The following is a 19,858-nucleotide window of genomic DNA, read 5'->3' on the forward strand; positions in this document are numbered from 1 at the left end:
CCGTCGTCAACAGCTGTTTTCTGTTTTCGTTCTTTGCCTGCCTGTTGCTCGCTGTTCGCTGTTCGCTGTCCGTTGACAGCTTCAACAACACGACAATGTTTACGTGTGTTTATGTGGCTGTGTGTGTGTGTGTGAGTAGGAGAGGAGAGCGAGGATGACATCGTGAGAGAACACGACCCAAATCTATGTGTAAATTCTTTTAAAAATAGCCCCGACGGCTGTAAAGTGAGGGAAATTTCGTAAGCTCACGATTTGGCAATGCAGCGAAATGAATGCTTGGAAAAGCCACCAAAAGAATTAAAATTCCTGCATACGTTACGTATACGTAACGAGCTCAGGTTGGGAAATGCCGCAATCAAAATTGTTTATACGGCCAAGTTTCTATTTTAGACAGCAAATTAGATTTATGAGCCTCTTTTTTTTTTTGGGGCCGCCTTTGCGGACCTAATAACCAACAACAAACAAAGTGGCAAGTGGAAAATCGTTGAAATATTTGTGGAAAATTTCTGTGTTAACGGATGCTTAATATACACAGAGACGATACACATGCAAACCGACTTATTTATGGCTGATGAGAAACGTCGGCATGATAATGTTTGGCAATGATAGATGAGATATGTGGAAGGGAAATGGAAACGTTTTCCGATATCAAACTCAAATTGCCATATTAGGAAATGGTCGGAATCGGAATATTAAGATTTTTGCACAAATAAAAATACTATTTTTGATTTATAAATGGTTAATATATTAAGAATGCTCCCTTTTTCTATATTTCAGAACAATTCCCCACAAATAATTCTTGACCTTTCATCAGCAACACTTTGCTTTCAGCAAGCTGTTCAGTTTTTCATTCACAAATTTTCCACATCTCTGTATATATATAAATGGCAATGCTCCATTCACCTCTATTAAGCAGCTGTAATGTTTCGTTTCATCTCACGTGATAGTTTCTATTTCCTTTTGCTGCGAACCGCATTTCAACAAAGCAACCGCAACAAAAAAGAAAAAAAAAAATAAGAAAAACATTTAATTTGCCGCTTCCCATTTTGTGTTTACCTTTCTTTTTACGCTTTTTAGCATTAGTTGAACGATTCTCGTATACACAAATTGATTTTTCACATGTTTCGTCAGTCAAGGTACGTGAAATCTTTTTCGCCATTTGTTTACCCACCAATTATACATACATACATACATACTATATATCACTCGAGTATATAGCCCCACATATACATGAATATTGAAAATAAACAACGCGTGGCCAATGTGAAAATGTTGTGTTTTGGGTCCAAATGATTAATTAGTCGACCCGTTTTGCAGCAAAAAGCAAAATGAAAATGTGTATGTGGGAAAAACATGAAAAACCGACAAAATTATTGGCAATTTTCTTTTCGAAATGCCCATCTCAGTATTTTCTATAGCTAGCCATTAAAGCGACTTTTCTCAGATGAGTCAAATATTGTGATGACCAAATGCCAAGAAAGTTCTTGCTCAACACCTCTCGTCTAAATTTAACAGATCAAATTTGATATACGTACTTTAGATAGGAAGGGATAAACCCACGATGTCTTGCTAACACTAATTTCACTAATTTCCGTCACGTTTCAACGACACCTAAATTGGCCAACAACAAAATATAATGCATATCTAGATGACGCATGCCAAGTTTATAGTTTTATTATTAAGATAAAAAGTATAAACTATTTACGTAGAACTTTCATATATTTTTTGATCTAATATGCAATTCTTTGGAACTTTCTTGTAGTTATTTGTAAACCTATTATTCAGATAATTAACCTCTATAATAAATACAAATTCATATACATATTCCTAGTAAAAGTTGGAGAAATCAGTCAGATCACGTCAAGTGCTGTGCTAAATACAATTGTTTCTTATCGCTAAACTGCTGTAATAAAGATATTTTTTCTGTTAAGGGGGGAACTTTTCAGTTTTCCTCAATTATAATCGAGCTCTTATGGCGCTTTGTTTGAGCTAAACAAATAAGTTGAACTATTTTGCCTCTTTATCTGCCCTATTAAATACGCATTAATCGCTGCAAGCGATAATCAAATTATTGTAAAAAAAAAAGGAACACATTTTAAAGCCATTATAAACTGCAACCAATTCTGAGATTAATCGCCATCATAAAGTTAATTCGCAATTAATAGAGTGCCCCATTATAGATTACTATTTATAATATCAGATATCTTTATGGGCAGCCAAACCTTTCGACACAATCTGAGATATGGATTTTTTTCTTTTTTTTGAAGATTGAAAGTCCATCCAATTGATGTGCACTAATTCTAATTGACGTAGTTTATTAACCAATTCGTGAACAGATTCTAACACAGCGCTCACGATCTATTTACAATTATTCGCAAGGTTTGTTAATTGACGATGGACACATCATGTGCGCCGCACAATTTATACGTGATAAATATGCCAAAATATAGTGAGAATGAATACGAATATAATGTGTTTGTGTGTGTGGCAATGATGATTTAAGTGAGTCATAAATTAACTACGATTTGAAAGGCTGAATCACATCGTAAAGTTCTACATTCGAAGAGAACTGCCAAAAATATACAGTTATAATACTACTAAGAAAGCTACAGTCGAGTGTACCCACTATCCATTGTGGGTAAAAGCAAAACACTGCGGTATTCTTCTTAAAAATACCAAAATAATATACCACAAAAATACTTAAATATACCGAATTCCATATATGGTGTATTGATATTGTACTGCGTTTAAAATATACAAAATATACCAGATTTTAAGTACAATATACTGAAAATATTTATAATTAAAATACCACAAAAATACTGAATTATTCCGATGGTCAAATTTGACAATTTTTAATCGAAATTTTAACGATCTTATTCTAAAAATATAATAAAATAATATACCAGAAAAATACTAAATTATACCGAATTTCATATATGGTGTATTGATATTGTACTACATTTGTAATATACAACATATACCAGATTTTAACTATAATATACTTAAAATATGTAGAATTAATATACCACAAAAATACTGAAATATTACGAAGGTCAAATTTGATAATTTTATCGATATTGTAGTAGATTTTAACGATATTATTTAAAAATATACCAAAATAATATACCATAAAAATACTAAAATATGCCGAATTCTAAATATAGTATATTGATATTGTACTGCATTTAAAATGCACAAAATATACCAGATTTCAAGTATAATATACTTAAAATATTTAGAATTAATATACCACAAAAATACTGAAATATTCCGAAGGCCCAAATTTGACAATTTTTTATCGATATTGTAGTATTGTAGTATTGTAGTAGATTTTAACGATATATTCTAAAAATATACTAAAATAATATACTGTCAAAGTACTCAAATATACCGAAAGCTATTATTGGTATATCGATTGCTATACAAAAGTATTTCCTAAATAACTTATACAATTTTTATCTGATTGCATCCAAAGTTTCAGGAATCATAAATATTGTAGTTAATATTCAATGTACGCTTTTTATAAGCAACACAAATCTTAAATTGATACAGAATTTATTTAATTCTACAAACAAACAGCTTGTGGCATAATTTTATTGCAGAGTTCCAAGAAATTCGATTGCACTCTGAACACATTTTGAGCATAATGCCAATGCAAACATTGAGATTAACCCGAAAAGTACTTATCGAAGTTGCGCTGCATTTCCCGGTAATTTGTGCATTTCGCTTATATTGACATTTAGCATGTCGAGAGAGAGAGAGAGAATAAACGAGGGTCGAGAAAAATTTTTCAATTGAAATCAACAGACAAAGCGAAGCAAAAGAAAAAAGAAGAGAACAACAAACAAATAAAATTATTGTGACATGATCTAATGTGCAATTTTTAGAGCAAAATAGCCAAAAAGAAAAGCGGAAACAATACACACACGAATCGAAGAGGAAAGAAGAAAACGCAAGGAAAATGAACAAAAGGGAAACCTTATTCCTCAATTGCAATGCAAAGCTGCTGATGGGAGGTTAGACAACAAATTGTAAATGCAATTTATTAGACCTTTTTGTTTTGTTGCTATTGGATTTGACGACATTGCCGCAGCTGTGTTTCAGCATTGGTTGCCAACTAAAGCAAAAACAACAACAATTACCGCCGGCCGCAGCTAAATTTAAGATTACAACAAACCAAAGCAACCGCAAGCAAAAAAAAAACAATAACATTCAACCATTTGTAATCTTATTTCTCTCAACTCTTTCCTATTTGTTTTTATTTCATTTTATTTTTGGCAAGATTAACAGCAAAATTCGTGTTGCGGTTGTTGTCGTTGTCGTTGTTGTTGTCTCTTGTTTTGTTCGTCTCCAAAGTGACAAAATTTTGCTAATTGAAACAATGTGTCAACAAAAATAGATTTTAAGCACGAGCTTTAAATTGACTCCAAGTAAGGTTCCTAAATTTAGGCTCAATTTACGCATTAGATTCTCGATGCTGTGTAAGCTGTGATAATTTTGGATTTTTCCCTTTTTGCGCCAAAAACTGTGCTATAAATAAAACTGTGAAATTGAGTGGAAAGTTGATAATTTGTTGTAAGAGAAAAATGCAGCAAAACAATTAGCCCAGTGAACCATATTTAAGCCACAATTGAACCGGTTCACTAAAGTCAAGAAAACAACAAAGAAAAATATCATTCTCTCAAATATTCTCTATCACGCTATTGGACAATTGCACGATTCTGATCTGTTAATCAATTAAATTATTTACGGCCCTCAACGAGCATTCGTCCCGTTGCATATTTAGCATATTCTAAAAATAGATACGCACAACAACAAAAGCTGAGGAGAACAACAAGCAAGCGACACAATCCACCGCACATGAAACTCAATTAACTCTGATCGAGCGTCGCACATGTTGAGTAGCAACAATTAACACGTCGTTTGTTGTTGTTGTTGTGTTTTGACCATAAACCCAAAACAAAGAGGCACATGACACAAGTTCACAAAATTAAAGCAGGCCTGATATATTTTTGATGCCGAGATTCTCATCATATTTCTCTCCACTGGGTAGTTTTCCATGTGAGCGAAATTATATTTGATCTGATCTGCTCGTAAAATATTCTACACATCGAGCTGAAAAGTTGAGTCTGATCCGATTCATTTGCAAATGCATATTAATTAAATTTTTGCCTTTTAAGTGGGAGTGAGCAGCTGTCGTGCTGAACAGATAGACACGAGCTGCAGCCGTGTCGAATGTGTTTAGTATGATTTTTTGGGGATATAAAAATATGATATACGAAATTTATATGATGATCGTAAAAATATGAAATGCTCAAATTAAACAATTGATTAGTTTATTGGCGGCTTTTTGAGCCTGGCACAAAGCCATAAAAATTATTTTTTGGATCAAAGATCAACTCGTGCCAAAAGTGTGGATCAATTCGTCAACCGGTTTTATTCGCACGATTTATGTGAGAGAGAAATACAAATTTGCGAAAAAAAAACACATTCCCAATTTATAGTTATCAAATTCTTTATACGTTTATGTTTGTTTTCGTATTTTTGTTGGTTTTATTTTGATACTAAATAATGTCAAGAAATCGTGCAGATGATTTGCATATTATGCAAAACGTAGTACTCAAATATATTTAAGCAACTTATTTAGTCGTCTAATTTAATTTCCCTTGAAGTGCTTTATTTGATTGTCAATCATTACTTCAATTGAAACTTTCGCTTCCCCTAAGGGCAGCTTAACTTGTTCTGTGTAAGATTTATGACTCCATTGTTCAATTATTTGTGTTCTATACGATATGTGGATCTCGATAAATCAATAAGCAAGCCACAGGTGCTCGTCATATGCGGCGTATGCGTAATATTTGCAGTCTGCTTTGATTGACTGACTGACTGACTGAAATTAAGCTTTTTACGCACGTACGCAACGAAAGAGAGACAGAGAGAGAGAGAGAGAGGGAGCGAGAGAGGGAGATCAAGAGCTGAGTTATGGCGAGGTGCGATAATTAACAAGTTGTCATTTTAAAACCGATTTGACTTTAATGTGCATTTCGATTGCACTTTTGGAGGCTACAACAAACACACACGAACACACGCAAGCTGCAGCTATTTACATAACACACACACACACGCACACACACTTGTTGTGCGTAAGCAGTAGAAACATACTTAAAGTAATTTAATATAGCAATCGACTGAGACACGCGACTCGTTTCGTTAAATGTTCGTTGTTGCTGTTGCTGTTGTTGTTGTTGTTGTTGCAAGTTGACAGTTGGACGGTTGACAACTTTTGGGCAAAAGGCGCGCGTGGTGAGCTGCTAACGAAACCGCAACGCCCGAGGGTTGAACTGAAACTGAGCATGCGACGATCTCACGATCGAAGCAAGAGTTACGAGCGTGTTACTCAAAGAGAGCAGCGCACAAGGGCAGCACCGAAAGAGAGTGCAAAAGAGAGAGAGAGAGAGAGCAAGTTACGCTCCCGAGCAGGTGCATCTAATTGTTTACACAAACATTCGCTATCATATCGAAAAGCTCACTAAAAGCTCTTTTTCCCAATTAGAAAAGCAGCAGCAGCGCTTTTTTCGGGCAATTTCCAACTGAAGTTTACGAGTTCGTTCAACTTCAGTTTTGTTGCTCTATTGTTTTAAAACGGGGGGCGCGACAGTTATGCGCCATAAATGCCGGAACAACTCATTTGTTGTTGAGCAATTATTCTTAAACAATTAACATTGTGGAGCTTCAATCGAGCTGCTATCGACAATTCATTGAGCCATAAATGCGATCGCTGCACCTTTCACAAGTTATTGGAATTGTAATTTATTTAATTTTTGTTTTACAATTGTTATTCTTTATAATGGGTAGTGAAATGAGCAAAAGCGACGGCACAAATCAACTGTGCATGTTTATTAGCCGTGGTTAAAAGCAACTTTGTTGTCATCATCATCATCATCATGTGATCTCAGCCGTACTCGTTATGGTTGTTGTTATTGTTGTGCAAGGCGCAGAGAAGTGTGAATCAAACAAAGCGGCCGCATGTGACCATTTTGTGTGCAAGCCAGTGGACAAAGGTAATGAACTAAGCCAAAACGATTGTGAAGTGGAAAGACATTCAAGCGGAAGCGGACACTTAATTAAAAGTAGTTTATAGTACTTTAAGTAAGCACAGTTAAAGTACTTTAAAAATGTTCAATTTAAAAAAAAAATAGTAATAAAAAAAATAATAATAAATGAAATGCTCAAATTTCTAATTAACATTCACTGCTTTGTTTAATTTTCAGTTCTACAGTAGCGTCCATAATTAGTTTGCTTGTTTTGCAAAATTCTACTGCATACTTTCCGGCAACTGTTCGAAATTCGAGTGGCTGCACTCAAAAAAACGTTGCATACTTTTGTGCTGTGTGAAAGACAAACACAAACAAATCCCTTTCAATTCTTACTTTGCTGACAGCTGCTGCGTTTCGCATAAGCAAACACTGCAGCAAAATAAATGCAAATTGAAATTTGATAAAGAAAAAGAGCATACAAAACGCACTCAATGTAAAGAAAATAAACATGTGTCAAATGCATTGCATATATGCAAAAAAATATAGAGAAGTGACTGCTGCATTAGAACAATCTGCGTTGTTTCCCTCTCTCGTATCTTTGACCCGCTTCTCCCATTTCTGTCTGTTATCTTCACCAAATGCAAACAATGTTATCTATTCACTACATAAGAGAGTCGCCAAACGAAAGAGCCAAAGAGAGAGAGAGAGAGAGAGGCAACAAAAATAACACAGCTAGTGTAATCTCTTGCCGGCTATAACTTAATTTAAATATGCAGCTGTCATTGTTATTGTTGTTGTTGTTTTTATTTTCTATCTTTGCTCACTTTTTATCAACGAGCATTTGACAATCAAAGAGCATGTAAATAAAACAATACGAGAGAGAGAAAGAGCGTCAGAGTCTGAGTGGACGTGTCGACACTCAACGCTTGACCTCACCTTAGGCACACACACACTCTCACTTACACTCACACTCATGCACTCGGATGTGTAATTAGTAGCGCTGCTGTTGACAGTGGTGCCAACAACAAAAAAGACACAAGATAAAAGAAAAGCTTTTGGAAAATGTTTTCAACACTTTTTTCATTGCAGCAACATTTATCGATTTTGTGTGATGGATTAGCTACGTTTTAATAGGGGTCAGCTGCCTCTTTCAGTGGCAAACGAAATTAAATTTGCAACTTTTACGGCAAATTGAAAGGGGAAAAGGAAGGAGCAAGTGGCAGGGGGCAAGGGGCGGACAGGCAACGGTAGAATCCATCGCCTCATTTGCTATCAATCAATGGAGGCAGCTGGCAAATTTCAACAGCTGTTCCCGTCAAGCACTACAAATATTTATGACTTTCAATTAGACGTGTATGTGATTTTTACGCTTGCGAATTGCTCAAGCGTAGTCCACAATAAAAATCAAATATAATATATAAATGTTTTGCGATAGCTATTCAATTTGTCGATGGGTTTTTCATGGGGCTTTCACGTACGTCCATTTATTGACGTGATTTTTCCACACACAGCTCAAATTGCATTTGCAGACTTAGAGTCGGAAAAACAGTTTGAAGAACATTTCATGGACTGCACAATTTGTGATTTATTTATGTGTATTATTAGGCTTGACGTTTAGATTGCCCAAGATCACATGCTAGCATATTTAGAGATATTAAAAGTCAGTCGAAAAGTAAGGCAAAGTTTTTTGTTTTTTGGAAAAGAGCACTGAGAAATACTTTGAGAACAACTCGTGAGATTGTCGCACGCAAGCTGTCGTGACTTGGCACACGAATACAGCACACACACACACATACAGTCGCCTTTGGCAGTCATTATTAATAAATCTACTGGCGAACGTCACTTTGCCCTCCCTTGAGTCTAGAAGCTCACTAGATGTTGATTGCTTTATGTGGATGCGGATCAAAGAAACAAAAGCACATAAAGAAACGGCGCGTAAAGTGAATACACACAGAGAAGAGACAAAGAAGTGGAAGAGGAGACAGGAAAACAAGTGGGCGTGTCGTATCATTTTAACGGATTTGATCTCTGAACTTTGCCAAAAATAAAGTGTCGCAATTGTTGGCGATCTTTAAATAAAATATGCTGTTGTTGTTATGCATATAGGGGATTGCTTTAATCATTTTAATTGGACTAATCTAATCATCTAAAGAAAAACAAACAGCGCAAGAGAGCGAGCAGAGCGAGAGATCGAGAGAGAGAGAGAGAGAGAGAGAGAGAGAGAGAGAGAGAGAGAACGCTATAATAAAACATATCCCAGAATAGAAGTGACCACGTAACCATCTATAGAAGCACTACGAATACACTGCATTTCATTTTAATCTTTAATTCCATTCAAAAGTTATAAAAATGTTGTTCAAGTGGTTTTATACCGATTCCATTTCGATTCCATTTCGATGTGATTTTGCCAGCGGTCAAAGCGGTCAAATTTTGAAAAGAAAAACAAATTTATTGAAAAGAATTTTCAAACAACATTCAGCAAAAGCCAAGAACAACACCCAAAAGAAAAGGAAACTAAACAAATAAATTGACAGTAAATAAATGACATTAATAATAATCAGAAAAAGTTACAAATTGCAATCGCCCCCGCAATCGCAGCACCGAAATAGATGAAATCAATGAATGGCATAGCTGAAGGAATACGCTTTTAAAAACGCATAACAACTAAAAATAAAAATCAAAACCAAAACAAACCGAAATTGGCAAACTCACAAAAGAAACTGGTTTCGGCCAGTTACAGCAAAAGCATCTTCTTCAATGGATGCCTCTGCAAAAGCATTCGCACACTTTTCGCATATTTTTAGAGGGGGCACGTGCTCCACTGACGTAGCTGCTTCCTCAGAGAGAAGAGAGAGAAGAGAGGAAGAGAGAGAAAGAGACGTGGCATTGTTTCAGTTTCATTCCCATCATCTTTGCATTCATTTCTCTTCATCAAATTTATCGATTGACCAAACTGCGCGTGTGGCACTTATGATATACGTGTTCATTATTATACATATATATATATAGTATATATGACATGATCTGATTTGAAAAAGAATTCGAAAAGAATATTTGCAAAACGCAGAAAATATATTAAGAATAACAAACACTTATAAAATATACTTCTTAATCAAAATTTTTGAAGAGGTTCACCCGCAGTGAACATACGAAAAATTCCTAGTTTATTGGTGTTTTTTTTTTTTGTTCGCCTGTTGTTCAGAATGGAAAAGACAACAACAAATACGAGAATGTTGTTTCATCGGCCATATACCATACATAATACAACAACAAGTCTTTGGTTCTTTCGCGTCACAGGAGCAAAAACATTTTTGCTCTGTTTTGCGTAAGCAAAAATTTTACTTGGCAAAAACAAATAAATATCAAATGTTAAGCTCATAAAGATGATGTTGAACACATAAGTATATATCCTAGAGTACACATACTTATACATATAGATAGATATATGCATGAATGTTTATATATATATAATTGTTGTTATAGAAATGGCACGCGGCCATTGACAAGATATTTAACATATTTTTAGGTCATCCAAGCAGATTAGTTATAGAAATGAAGTGCCTTTAGATTAAATCTAATGGGAACAGTTAAACATTGAACAGAAATTCTAATATACGAGCACTATAAAGAATCAACTCTGCATTATAATAAAATATGTTCAAAGCAAAACAGAAATATTAAATTAAACATAAAATATGAATATAAATATCTCAGTCTGAAAAATTGTAGTAAATATCAAAGGAAAACTTTTATAGAATAGTTGTTGAATTTCAGTTCTTATTCGCATCTTATGATTACTAACTTATCGACAACAACTCATCTAAGCACCTTTCATCCTATCAATAAAAGAGCCTACTCTGCGTATGATTAATCAGTAATATTTGAGCAAAGATCATTTGAATATTAAGAAAAACTTTTATAGAATACTTGTTAAACTTCAGTTCTTTTTCGCATCTTATGATTACTAACTTATCGACAACAACTCATCTAAGCACTTTTCATCCTACTCTGCGTATGATTAATCAGTAATATTTGAGCAAAGATCATTTGAATGTTATGCGTCCCAGAGCGTTAACTTAAGATATATGGCCGACAGATATTATAAATAATATTAATCATATGTGATGATTAAATGCAGCAGCACGCAAAAAGCTTTTAAATATCTATCAACAAAAAAAAAAAAACTCGAGAGATACAAAAAATTCCAAACATAAAAAATCTACAAATACGCTGACTAATTGGTTTTCTCTACAATATACACTTTGCCTATGATAGATTTTAGAGTTCTATAAATAGAAGGACACGGGTTAAACCACTTTGGCAAGCAAAAGAAAGTTGAGTTGATAATTTTCCCCATTTTATGTGAAATTTTATCAGAACGCAAAAAGAAATTATATTAAGTTCAGTAAAAACGAACGAAAGATGAAAAAAAAACAACGAAAAGAAAAAGAAAATAAGGAGGAGAATGGCAGGAAAATTGCATTTATTTTTAAACAAATTAATTGGCCGCTCGCCAGCTGCCATAAAAACGTGAATCGTTATTGTTTGTGCTCAAGCAAACAATCAAGACAACAACAATAACAACAACAATAACAACAACAACAACTACAAGCAACAACAATTATAATGAAAAATTCTTTTGCATTATGTCAAAGCTGTTGTTGTATTCCATATACACATTATAGGAAAATTGCAATCGGATTTTCCCAAAAAGAATTTAGCGTGTGTCGCACACAGAAGAAAGAAAGAAAAATAAAAATGATAATTGTGCCAATAGGAATTTCTCGAATGAAGCCAAAAAAAAGATAGAAAGAAAAAATACTCGATGGCAGGTAACATCCGTAAGTGCAAGGCCTGTTTACAACATATACAGATACAGATACAGATACATATATGTATATATAGTATAGCGAATGAGAGAAACTAAATTCAAAATCAAAATCAAGGCCAATGCCGTCAGCGACTACGAGGAGCCTTCGCTAATGGATTGAATTGGCCAATCGGCTTCACAATTGCATTTCGAACCGAATTGCAATTGGCATTAATGCACATTGGCATTTTGACAAAATATGAGTGGGAGATATATGAAATCTATATGCAGATACCCATATCGACAGCTGACCAACCAAACAGAACCGAACAGAAGTCATACTAGAACGTTCGATTGAGCTGCTCAAATGTGGTGCAAATGTAAAATTTAATTGCCTTTGATGTGCCATGAAAATGAATTTGATTTTTCGCGTTTTTCCCTTTCATCAAATCTAAATTGATATCCTCAGATAATTTCCCATTTTTCACATTTACGTTCTCTGTTTTGCGATGTTTGTTTGTTCAAAAATATTTGGGTCAAATGGGGATTGTTGTATAATAACCTTCACTCTATCATTTCATATTTCTCTATTGATAAGCTTTGATTGCTGATTGCATGACAAAGCCAACTTCAAAGCGCTTAAATCCCTAATTGACGGACCTTTCCACAATATAAATGATAAATATACAATATGTATTGACTCAGCAAAGTGCATAAATATATATATTATACATATATTGAGTGTGTGTAAATGTAAATTGCAATTTGCATTTTGCAATACAAACACACGCAGAAGAAATCAACAAAATTTCATGGCTCAACGAAAATAAAAACGAATTGTATAAACAAAAGATCAACTGAGCGTAGCGCACAAAATAAAAACAAAAATTTTTAAAACGAAAACAAATATATTAAAAGGGTCAAATTATGTAATCAACAAAAATATATATAGAAACCAAAAGAGAGCCAAGTTAATAATCACAAAAGAGTTAAGAACCAGATACCTAAAAAAAACAGCTAAAGATTTGATGAGCACTCGTGACTGTTTCAACAAACATATAATTCAATTTTGATATCATTAATTCTATTGGAATGCTGTCAATTCTTAAAGAGTTGAGTGAATTTCAATATTCTACAGGGCAGCGCAGAGTCGATTTCAATTGATTTTTGTTGTTTCGATTACGAATTCGATTGAATAATGTTTTAATGTTTATGTTTACACAGGCTTGTTAGCATAATTTGACATGAAGCCTTCGAGCTATTTATTCATTTTTTGCTGTATTTATACCCTGGCTATGAACTGAAAGGGTAGAATGATCTATATCGAAGGAATAGAATTGTTCACACTGAAAAAAAAAACAGTTTCTACTATAAAATGAAGAACATTCGTCTTATAAATTGTGTTCCTAAAATAATAACGCTAAGAAGAAATTCTTAAAACTGACTACATTAATTTGAACAGACTCAATTTAAGAACAAAAATACTAAACTTAGGTTTAAAAAATTCTGTAATCCATCAAAATTCATATCAACATTTTAGTTCCGTATTTTCGTTAATAACTCAGCGAAGCATTCTTCATTGCAGTTGAAGAGAGGAGGGAATCGTGGGTTTAAATACTGCGCGAATCGATGACAAGTATTTCATAATTAAAATGATTAACATATATAACAGAATAATAATAATAATAACAACATAAATTAATTGTAAGAAAACAATGTTTTATTTTGTATCCTTTAATAAGATTTTCGGTATGAAAAATATACGATTTTTCTCCCTTATTGAAAAGAATGTGGTTCTTATATCAAATGTTGTTGGGATCAAGTTTTTGACGCACTTTTTGATAAAAATTCATATAGTTTACAGAGTATCTCTTCGTGCTCAACGCCTTGCGTGTTATAATAGCCCAAAAAAGAAACACACATATAAATTAAACAGTTTGATATGAGAAGCGAAAACAAAAATCAAGTGTACACCGAATCCAGTCGAAACGTTGCCTGAGTTTGGATTCGGTTTGGGGCCAGGCCAAATTGGCCGGTTCGGTAAGATTTTGTCGGTGTCTGAGTCGATGGCAATGTGGAAGCAGTTGGCCCAGCTCTCTGGCCATATTAGCCGTAATTATTACAAATGCCTATATTTAATTTATTTTTGCTATACGAAATTGTTTTGTGCGTTTTGCTTGCTGCTTGCTGTTCACTTTTCTCTTCAGCTGTTTATTGATTAATGTATTTTTGTCGGCAACACAAACAAATAATCATTCAAGCAATGCATAATTTAATATTTTACTCAAAATATTTATGGAACACGTGTTCCTACCCCGTTTTCTATACAAAAAAAAGTTCTGTTTATGCCCCCGAGTTCTTAATTTCTTGTGCAGAGTAGTTAAAGGTCGTATTATTATTTTGATTGCAAATGGAGCTCATTAGAATTTCGTACTCTTATTTATTTAACCAGAATTTATGCGCCTGCTGTTCCACGTTTTAAATTGTATTCATATATCATTTTTGTTTGTTCAATCTTCAAGAACTTTTGTTTATGCTAAACCAAGAAAATAGCATCGAACTTGCAAGCAAGAATTGTGTGTGTTTGACACTTAAAACTCAAAAATTGATTGTGCAATAAACTCACCAGTTTGCTTTGGCAGATTGTAGAAATCGAGTGTCTTGATCTCCGATGTTTCCACATGCGGAGCAAATCCCTCATACAGATCGCTCTCCTCCACAATGCCGCTCAATTTATCGGCCTGAGCCGATGTGTCCGCCCGATGATACGGCATCTTCTTCGCCAGTTTTACTCTCTGCTTAAAATCCGTGGTCTCCGCTTAATGTCTGTTGGAGCAATATCTATGCTCCGTTTAATCCTTAATGTAGTTTTTTCTTCTTTAGCTTTGCTATGCAAGACTTGGCAAATTTGATTGATTTGTGCGCAATTGATTAACAGGTATTTATTTGATTATATTTATTTAGTTATATGTTTTGTGACTAGATCAACTTGATTGTGGTTTGTTGTGGTTTGTGGCTTTGCTAATTTGTGATTTCTTCTCGCTTTGTGATTGTGGCCTATGGAGACAGAAACACTCCAATACGATGATGCCGCGCGGAATTCATTATAATGAACGATTTAGAACAAATACTGCGATAGCATAGTGCTGAACTTAATGAAGAGTCTGCAACGAAAGTGAAATGTGAAAAGTGAATTGTTAAATTTGTTTATTAACAAGTAGGAAAGCTTTAGTCGAGTGTGCTCGACTGTGAGATACCCGCAACCTATTTATTTATTTTATGGAATCAAATAAGTACGGTATTTATTTTAAAATATACCGAATCAATAAACCGCAAAAATACTATAAGTACAATACAGTGCAGTATTTATTTGAAATTATACCAAATCATTATACCGCAAATATACTAAAAATATATACTAAAGATCATATTTTGTATTTATAAACAATGCGGTATTTATTTTTTAATGTCAAATTAATATACCGCAAAAATACTAAAAACATAACACATTGCAGTATTTAAAAAAATATATACCGAATCAATATACCGCTAAAATACTAAAAATATACCAAAGATCATATTTTGTATTTATGTATTTTTAAATGTCAATCCGAAAATATACTAAGATGCAATTCAGAACAGTATTAATTTTAAAATATACCAAATTTATATACCACAAAAATACTAAAAAATATAACCGCGACTATGTTTGGTATATTGATAAAGTACAAACTTACAAAATATACCATAAAGTAACCTTAGTAGTAAAAAATAGACAGTATTTTCCGTACAAAAGTATTTCTTAATACTGTTGATCAGCTGTTGACGCTGCTCCAGAATATATATAATTTATATACATACATTCTCTGGCAGCAGGAAGTTATACTACCCTTCTTCCCTATGGGTAGCGGGTATACAAATTGCAGTGCTTTAAACAAGGAGAAGGCAACAGTGTGTAGCTCAATCAATTGCCATCGACTGTCAAACAAACTGATGTGATGTTGGTAAATAAACACTCAATATACTCGACTTTATAGCTGCGCATGTTATTCGAGATGTATCTTAAAGTCCTTGTCAGTCAGAGGCGCATCAAGAACTGAATTCGCCCACAAAATTGGTTCAATGACACGGGGCACTGTGAATACTGAACATTTCAATTCATTTGGGCCAACAACAAGAAGAACAACAACAACAGTTTGTAGACAAGGCGCCTTTCAACCATAAAATACACGACGACAACGCCGGCAATAAAAACTCAACTCAACCGAACAGAGAGTTAAATGTGCTTTATATAAATACGAGCAGCACACAAAACAAAAAAACGAAAAACGAAAAACATAAAATACTTAAAAGGCTCCCAAATGTCGCCCTCATCTTTTCTCAATTCTCACGAGGGTAAAATCTTTGCCCCACAACAATTCGACAGTAGCCGGTTCTGAGATTCTGCTGAGATGCTAAATTCTCAATCGGATTCGTTGAATTTGATTGCAATTACAATGTCGATGTCTAATTAATATGTGGCAAATCCGAAAGCGGCGCAATAAAAACACATAAAATATATGGATGCAAAAACAAATCATTATCACGCATATAAAAAAAGAAATATGTGCGAATGTATTTGAAATTTATAAAAGCAGCAAAAAATGTAGAAATATTTTTAGCATGACAAATTAAGTCTCTGAACTTAAGAAAGAAAAAATCTATTAAACAATACGATTTAGGAATTCAAATCAAACGAAATTGAATAAATATGAAGAAATATAATATTTATTATATTTTGTTTTCATTATATTTTTATTTATTAAACAGTAATGCTCAAAATTCGAACCAAACTAAAGAAATATGATTGGCTAACGTTACGTATACTTCATTTTACTATTTATAGAATTTGGTTTTAATTATATATTTATGAAATTAAATAGTGATATAAAAAATCTAACAAAATGAAATAAATATGTAAGTTTGGCTGCAGCTGCGGAACATTTTGATTTATTTAAAATAAAAATATATAATCTCAAATTATAGTTAAACGAAAATAATTAAATATGAATAGCCAATAATAATAATATTTATTAAAAAATCAAACAAAATTGTATAAATTTGATTGACTAATGGTGCGTATCATTAAATAAACATTATAAATTTATTTAATATTTCGAAAGCCGCTAGAGCTGTGTAGCATTAAAAAATATTTATTAAATTTTGTAATTTATTTTGATATTTATTTTATAAAAAGTATTACGTATATCATTATCACTAAATAATACTATTTATAGAATTTGGTATTCATTGTATATTTATGTAAAATTCAATAATCAAACGAAATGAAGTATAACATTAAACAATCATTTTTATTTAACCAAAAAAATATGATTGCATATCGGCTAATCAGCTTAATATCAGGTTTAATGAGGTCGACCATAAAATAAATTTCCATTAAATGAAACAACATTTAAATACAAGTAGCTGTGGCTGGCTAATGCAATATCTCAATTGAAAAACGCTCAAACACACACTCACATGGGGCGTATACTTAATATGCATCGGACTGAGACTAAATGACAACTATAATGCGCACACGCCTGGCTAAAATCCAAACCTCATATAGCAGTTAAATATTTAGCGTATCTCGATTCTGCATTCTTCCCTCCATCGCGCAAAATTTGTGCTTTGTGTTCGCTGCTTTTTGCCCGTCGAGTGCTTTCGTTTCATCGCCAGAGCCGCAATTCGAATGTTAAATAGGCAACCCTTGGCTGCCTCCCCCATTCAGCAGCAGCAAACTGTTGTCAGCTACTGTGAGTGAGTAAAAACAAAAGCAAAATGCGAAAATTGAATTGCAAATTTCAATTGATATTCTGCGCACGTATCAAAAAAACCAAAACGTACTAAAGCAACAACAACAACAACAGCTCGAGATCAGCTACAACAACAACTTCTTTCAATTTCATTCGACACTTTTAATGATTTCGCTTGTCAGCAACAACATTTTCAGTTGAAAAGAAGTAGAGTCGAGGAGGGGCGACGATCACATTGACGGAGACTAGACAGACTTCTCTGATAGATAGATAGATAGATAGATAGATAGATAGATCGTTGCGTTTGACTGACTTGACAGTGGTGTTAAATGCTTAGAATGTGAGAGACAGCTGCCTGAAAAGCGACGTGCAACTTATCAATTGAAATGGAAACTATATCACAATCCAAAAGCGTGAAGTAAATTGCAGTGTGAAAGGAATATTTGATAAGAATTTTACGGATTCTCCACTTCACAAATATTTGTATATATTTAAAAACTAGATGAGTAATTCTGTGGCGGAATTTGTGATAAACAACTTCAACTGAAAAAATAAGTAAAGAATATTCTTACAGCCTTGGATTAACACCATATTTAGAGCTAATATTAATATTAGAAACTTTTTCTGTTTAACGATAAAATAAATAAATGTAGTTGGCGTTTATTTTTTGTTTTTCGTTTGCAGAATAATAATTTCTAAATCATTCTTAGCTCAGATTAAAGTGGAAATCAAGAGCTACAAGATTCATTTTTACTTTTTTTGGTATTCGTTTTTTCACTGCAGTTAGAGAATCAGAGATATAGATTGATATATTTTCTATAACTTATTTATATAACACAAACTTAAGCATCATATAAGTTCTTTATTTAATCTTAAGCCACATTTTGTGGGGTGAAGCACATGAATTAATTTTTTGCTGATGATATCATAAGGGGAAATACAACTGTATGGTTATTCCCTCGTATATTATTGCTTTGCCCGATAAATCAACTCGTTGTGGCTGCTGTAATATTTAGCAAAAACAAAAAGGAAAAGGAAAGTAAAGTATCTTTTTGAAATGCCGCTAAATAGGCAAATGACATAATCATTGCATTGTAAATTACACTTTGGGGTTCTCTGTTTGTTGTTCTTAGTCTGACTTTGTTTGCACCTGACGGAAGTTAGGTCGTGGCCTCAATATCAATACTGATAAATAGACTCAACAGACAAACCGCATTCAAGTTTAATTGTTATACTGCACAGTAGGCTCATTAGTGTGGCTTTTTTTTTAGTATTATTATTATGTTGTTTTTGTGTCATCGTCATCGTCATAGGCGCATTTTGCATTTAAGTATCTCGTTTAGTTCGTTCAATTCATGTGCAAATTTCCAATGTATGTCAATATTATGCTAGATTCGCATTTCAAGGTGCCTCAACAACAAGTTCGAGAGAATATTTACAATGAGTAAGTATTAGATGTATAAAGTTATTAAACATTACGTTTTGTTGACTTTTGAGCAGGCAAAACAAACATATTCATATCGTTATCTGTACGTTGCAGCTAATTTAAGCTAATTAAATCAAATCAAATGAAATCAGTGCGCAAGCAAGCGCAAGTCAATTGAATTCAATTGGACAACAACGAAAAGCAAAAAAACAAACTAAATAAAAGCAGCAAAATTGTTGTTTTTACATCATTTGATTAGCCGCCCTCAAGAGAACACACACACAACAACACACACACACACATATAGTCGAACACACACACACACAACATGACACGGCTAATTAAAACGTTTATGCAAATCAGCTGACACGGGATGTCATGTCATGCATTGGAGGTCAGTCAGATCACATCTCTCTCCACCTCCCTCTCTCTCTCTCTCACTCTGTCTCTCTCTGACAGTTGCGCAGATTAAACATGGCGGCTGCCGTTGGCAAGTGTCAGTGTTTAAGCTCATAACTAACTAACCACAATATCGACAACTCAATTCTCAATTGCAAATATGCTACACAAATAATAAAAGGGGTATTTACTTATTTATTTTATGACATTCTTTTATACTTCATTTATGTTGAAAGTGTAGAATTTACTTATTATCTTTAGACAGATAAAAATAAAATAAGAACGAAACAAAAAGGAAACTAAACTTAGAATTGCAAAATTACAACTTTTTAAATTCTTAGTTATACGTTCAGAAAATATTTCAGATATTAAACTTAAAGAAAAGAGT

At 33.4% G+C, this 19,858-nt stretch overlaps 1 protein-coding gene across 1 annotated transcript in view; it reads right to left on the reverse strand.

Moving 5' to 3' along the window:
* LOC133835339 (GTPase-activating protein skywalker) overlaps nt 1-19,858 on the reverse strand; it is a 54,065-nt gene that overhangs the window by 18,038 nt on the left and 16,169 nt on the right. The window contains 1 exon segment of the mRNA XM_062265350.1: nt 14,477-15,014. Coding sequence (XP_062121334.1) covers nt 14,477-14,624 — 148 coding nt within the window. The 5' untranslated portion in view covers nt 14,625-15,014.

The sequence above is a fragment of the Drosophila sulfurigaster genome, chromosome 2L, assembly GCF_023558435.1.
Source record: "Drosophila sulfurigaster albostrigata strain 15112-1811.04 chromosome 2L, ASM2355843v2, whole genome shotgun sequence".
In the NCBI taxonomy this organism is placed as follows: domain Eukaryota; kingdom Metazoa; phylum Arthropoda; class Insecta; order Diptera; family Drosophilidae; genus Drosophila; species Drosophila sulfurigaster.